The 5,984-nt window shown below is 34.4% G+C and overlaps 1 protein-coding gene across 1 annotated transcript; it reads left to right on the plus strand.

Moving 5' to 3' along the window:
- Positions 1 to 488: 488 nt before the first annotated feature.
- On the plus strand, positions 489 to 1,125 carry LOC116113343 (probable fatty acyl-CoA reductase 4). Its single transcript, XM_031399492.1, has 3 exons — positions 489 to 567; positions 661 to 764; positions 994 to 1,125. Exons 1-3 carry the CDS (start codon positions 489 to 491, stop codon positions 1,123 to 1,125), a joined length of 315 nt encoding a protein of 104 aa, XP_031255352.1.
- Positions 1,126 to 5,984: the final 4,859 nt, after the last annotated feature.

The following is a 5,984-nucleotide window of genomic DNA, read 5'->3' on the forward strand; positions in this document are numbered from 1 at the left end:
TTTTATAGAGAAATGGATTCTTCCAGAAGCATATCTTTATTGACTTGGAAAAAAAAAATATCAAACTGAAAAGTAAGAAAATGTTTTTATACAAGGCAAGGAATCCACGTTGGCAATCTTTTGAACAACACAAAAAACTGATTATCAGTCGTTGATCTGACTAGATTGATTGTCAACCGTTGATTGCTCAACCCATACAACTAACACAACTATCACGGTAAACTTCTTAAACTAACACAGCAGATTACTTACACATTTAACAACTTCCTCAAACTAAGCTTCTGCATTTCCGCCGACTCCATAACATCCTCCCTCAAGCTGAGCAGCAAGAACTTGCTGCTAAAGCTTGTACTAATAAATTCGTATTTAATTAGAACCAACTTTCTTAAAATGGCTGATGCAATAATCTTTTAGATTTTTTTTTTTTTCTGTAAATAGCCCTTATTTTCATTCCACAACACAACAATCATCCTTTTACTCTCAAATCAATGGAATTTGTTAATCCTCTCCAGTTTTTAAAAGATAAGACCATTTTAATCACTGATGCCACTGGCTTTCTAAGAAAAGGTATTAATATTTTGCATTTACACTTTCTCATTCAAATCATTCTCCTTTAAATTTGATGTTTTGATATTGGTATTAATTTATAAGTTATTGTAGTTTTCGTGGAGAAGATCATGAGGATTCAACCAAATGTGAAAATTTTTTATCTTCTTGTGAGAGCAACCGAAGCAAAGTCTGCAATGAAACGAATTATTGATGAGGTTTATATTTCACTTCATGGCGTTTGATAGTTTGTTTCTCCTAAAAATATTCACCTAACATTTTTAGTGTTCGTATATTGAACTATTGCATATTGTTATTCACACCACAGTTCGATATAAATATAGATGAGAGAGAGTGATCATATATGTCATAAACATATTGTATTATCATATGAGTGACGAGATACTTTGTAATTTTAGATTTTTTTTTTTCAATAATATGATACAGGTTGAGAAGGATTTGTTTAATGTGCTGAGGGATAAACTCGGTGTCAATTTCAAGTTCTTTATATCAAAAAAGGTGGTAGCAGTAGCCAGAGACGTTTTTGAAGTAAACTTGGGAGTAAAAGATTCTAACTAATGGAAGAAATGTACAAGGAAATGCAACAACGGACTTCGATGAAAGGTACATATTTAGGAGAAAGAGCTAATTCCAATTTTCCTATATGTTTATATCCTATTTCTTCTCTTCTTTGAATCAATTTCATTTGACACAATAAATTGAATAATTTTTCTGTTGATTTATATTGTATTTAGATATGACTTCGCTTTCAACGTCAATACAATGGGAGCTCTCAACATTATGAGTTTAGCAAAGAACTGTATTAAAATAAATATGGTTTTCCACATATCAACCGGTAAATTGTTAGGGGTCAATCTGAATGGTTTAAGGCATTTAATTTTTTTTTCTAATAAACCTCCAAACCCTACCACTATAAATAAGAGTTTTTATTTAGTTTTTATGAGATTAGAGAAGGAGAAAGAGCGGCTATTATTTTAAAGATTGGAATTCTTGCAGTTTTCGTTTACTAATTAGAGAAGTTTTTCTATTTTCTTTCTTGAACTCATGTTATTGAATACAATGGTTGTTTTTATTACTGCGATTATGAATTAAACTCCTTTTCTATAGGGCTAAAGATATAACCCCATTTATGAATAAGTATTAACGTTATTGTTGTTAATTTAAATTGAGCATTAATTCTAAGTTTTATTATTGTGTGTAATGCTTTCAATTCTTATGGATTCGAGAGTTAACTGATATCATGAGTTATGTAAGACCCAAGTGGAACCCATTACGCGCTAACCAATTTCGAACTGCCATGTCGAGGTTGTTAGACAAAGATTGTGAGAAGTGTTTGTGGGTTTAACATTTTCTTTTCTTATATAAAGGACTTCTAGTTGGCATTGAGCTTAAGTCTCAACAGTCAACACACTAAACAACTCTTAAATGTCTTCTTAGTTGAATACTGTAACACCCCACTTGAGGTACGTACTTAAGATTTGCTGTATTACTTAAAGGATTCACTGTTTCAGCTTTCATTGAGTTTGTATGTTGTTGTGGTTAGTTGGTTAGCCTTTAATGAACATGGTATGTTGCATTGGTTTGGTTGAAATTTGGTGAAGTTTGGAAATTTGAGCTTCGCCGGGTCGAAGAAGAAGCTTCACCGCAGCGATGAGGAGCTGCACCCACAGGTAGGCTCTGCAGTGTTTCGTCGGGGCGACGTATTATTCTTCGCCGCAGCGAAGAGCCTAAGAAAAAGTTGCTTGAGTTTTCTAGAGAATTCTTCCTTTGGGGCACAATGACCATTCTACCCCTAATTAGTAGGAAAAGTGAGGAGTAAAATGTAAGGACATTTCATGGAGAATAGGTTGGTGTGGGGGTGTGAGTGAAATGAATCAAAGGATATAGATGGACTTTTCAAGAAAGGACAAGGGCAAAATGGGAAAGGAAGGTTATAATATGAGCTAAAAAGGGTTAAGTGTAGAGAAACCCATTAATTCATCCATTCCCACCGCCTCTTCCATTCTCTAATTTCTCTCAATTTCTCCATCCAATTTTCCAAGATTTCTAAGGAGTTTAGAGAGCTTTTGGGATTTTTTTTTTTTTTTTTTTGGTAGAGATTTCATCTAAAGCATCCTAAGGTAAGGATTCTTGCTTTAGATATAGATTTGCTTGTATTTGTATCTTGAAGCCTCATGGTTTTATGGTTTAAAGGTGTAGAGAAGGGACAAAAAACTTGATGCGTGTTTACTACAACATGCAAAAATAGCAAGTATACTAGTCGCTCAAGTAATAGAGTGATGAGTGAGTATCGTTCCCACGAGGATAGTGTTACTAATTACCGATTTTTCTAGTTTAAGTCCTAATTGAAGCAACAATAAATTGGATTGATGGAAGATTAACAAACTAAATACAAAATGCAAAACCCAACAACTTAACTAATTAAACAATTCTAAAACAAATGCTAGGGTGTTGAATTCACCTAAATACGCTAACCCAAATCATAGAATCTATTACCCAAGTTCTAATTCCTTGATTGAAAATCGAATTCCCTAAGTTGTAAAACATACATTCTCATGCTACATTTCCCTACTTATCCCTATTAAGCTTCCGCACCCAACAAAATGAAGATTAATAGTTCAAAGGATTTTAAGCTTTGTGGAATTCTATCTAGATTTCATAGATCGCTAAACCTATCTCTAGCGTTTGCTAATCTATGGTATTTATCCCAAGAGGCACAATCACAAATCACTTCTCAGTCTCATTGTGAACAACACACATTTGAATGGTGATCAAACATCCAAAAGACATTAAGCAAAGAGATAAACACTCAATCATGAAATTAAAACTCAAAGTAATTCAATCCATATAAATTTGAATCATTGTATCAAGATTACATCAAACCCTAGCTAAACAACTCAGTTCATACTCAAAAACGAAATAAAACAACAAAAACAAACTGAATCAAGATTCATCATTGAAAAGCAAGCAAAAGATGGAGAAATCTTCTCTAATTTGAAGCCCAAATCTTCAATAATCTTCTCCTTCCATGAGCTGCCTCCCAAATCACGAACCAAGCCTCCTTTTCTTTCCTTTTCGCTCTAATTTATACCTCTCTCACTTAAGGACGAAGCCCTAGCAAGCCAAAACGCGTCGTTTTATTTTTGCATCTGACGCAGGTTTCGCCGCGGCGAAGCTTTTTCCTCGCCGCGGCGAAGACTTACAGGCCCAATTTGAGCATGATATAGTTAGAATCTGGAAAAGTGTAAAACATATGAATTGTAGCCCTTTCAATTATCTTTCTGGTCGTTCAAGAATCAGCACAATCCGAGGTCTACAGATCAAGTTATGGCAGAAATACTGAAGCACGTCCAAAGACGTTTTTCTTCAGTTCCCAGCGTCCTTTTCACGACTTCAAGCCAAGTTTTCACCTTTGTCCAGTCAGAATTAGGAAAAACCCAAAACATGAACGTTGTAGCTCTTCTTCTTAGCTTTCCAAAGCTTCTAAATTCAGGTTATTCCGAGTTTTCAAGCTCAAGTTACACAATTTACGCTCAAAACTGTCATTTATGCTAAAAATCATCGTTTAGGCCTACAAAGACAAATTAATAGAATTAGGTAGCAATTATGGCCCAAATTGTATGAAAAGTATCCTAAATCCTATCAAAATTCAATGCAAAATCATAGTATAAAATACGCTTATCAACAAGGTACTAAGGAGAAGTATTAGTGGAAACTCTCCATTAAAGGTAAGTAAATCCAACCTAAGTTGGGATTTAAGAATCCATTTGAGTAGAGATTTTGTATGTAGATGTATGTATTATGCTAGTTGAGAGATTGAGATGTTATGAGTATTTATCTATGTTGATATTGAATATAATTGAGTTATGAGAAGTGTTGTGATTGCATGATGATGAGTTGAGTTTGATTGAAGTTGGAGGGAGTTTTGAGCAAACCCTATGGGAGTGTTTTGCCTTGATAGGAAATTAGAGTGTATGAGGGAGTCTTCTCCCATTTTGGATTTCTAGAGAATGAAGTATAGTAGTACTTATAGTAGAGTTTTATATGCACATGAGTTATATGATGAAATGTGCAAGAGAAACATGAGTAAGAGTAGAAAGCCTTCATTATTACTACATAGCATACATTTCACTAGTGCATTCATCCATATGCATTAATTATGCATTAGAGAAAGAGTAGAAAACTTTGAGTGTGAGCTTTAGTGAAGAGAAAGAGAAAATGAGCACTAGAGAATAAAGAGAAAGTAGTGCCAGACAAGAGAATAGAGTAGGTTATGCGATGGGGAAACTGTGAGTATGGGTAGAGTATTCCCGCATGTATGCCGCATTGAGAGAGCAGCATGAGTATGAGAGAGAAGTGGTGTAGCCCGTGAGAGTGCATGCGGATGAGGGCTATACCCGAGTTTACCCAAGAGAGAGTTTTATACACTCACATGGCCAAGGGTTCCGAATCCATGCATAACCAAGTCTTATCGGCTAGAATGAGTAAAAGTCACGGAAAGTGAGAGTGAGTCCCAGCCGTGCCTCCGGTCAGATGGGGCCGTGACTAGTTAGAGAGAGAGTTAATAGAAAAGAGAAAGAGAAACAGAGAGAGAGAAAGCAAAGAGAGTAATGGGAATTGTAAGGAAAGAATTAGAGAGAGAGTCACGGGGTTAGACTAGTAGAGGATTTACTTACTGAGCATTATTTTAGTGCTCACCTCGTTGTTTTTCCTATGTTTTGCAGGATCTAGGTGAGGACAGGGTCGGATGGACGTCGGCATGCGAGAGGAAGCGGTTACACTGTCCACCATGTTTTTGTTTATTTTGTATAAACATATGTACACGTTTGTAAAGAATATATATGTTTAATAAAAAGAAAATTTTGGACCCAATTTCTTTACACTATTATGTATGTGTTTCATTATATGTATTGTATAAGTATTTGATTGGAAAGAGGCTATTACAAATACTTCTTATATATTTCAAATTAAATTTTATTCTTCATTTTCAAATTAATTTATTTGAAAAGTTTTTTTATCCAAAGAATTAAAGGATGTAATTAGTATAAATCACATGTACATTTACAAATTTCATATACAAAGAGTCTGTTCAATGACCCATACAACCCAAATTTACTTTTTTCTAGCCCAATTTCATAGAATCATTGTGGGAAAAGCGAAAAATCGGTGAAAGCTGAGATAGAGCAATTGTGAGAGGAGAAGAGATGAGAAAAGAGGAGTATTTAAGAGTGTCCAAATAACTTATGAAAGGTCTTACTACTAACACTATTTGAAAGAGGTTATTATTATAATTTAACCAAATGAATAGGTTTCAACAGTACAACTATGGTTCATTCATGCAAGGTTCTAATGCTTTCTTTTGTAATAGCATTAAAACATTGCAATTAATGTTATCTTGTTTTCGATTTACTTTCAGC

Source organism: Pistacia vera, unplaced genomic scaffold (genome assembly GCF_008641045.1).
Source record: "Pistacia vera cultivar Batoury unplaced genomic scaffold, PisVer_v2 Contig678, whole genome shotgun sequence".
Lineage (NCBI taxonomy): Eukaryota > Viridiplantae > Streptophyta > Magnoliopsida > Sapindales > Anacardiaceae > Pistacia > Pistacia vera.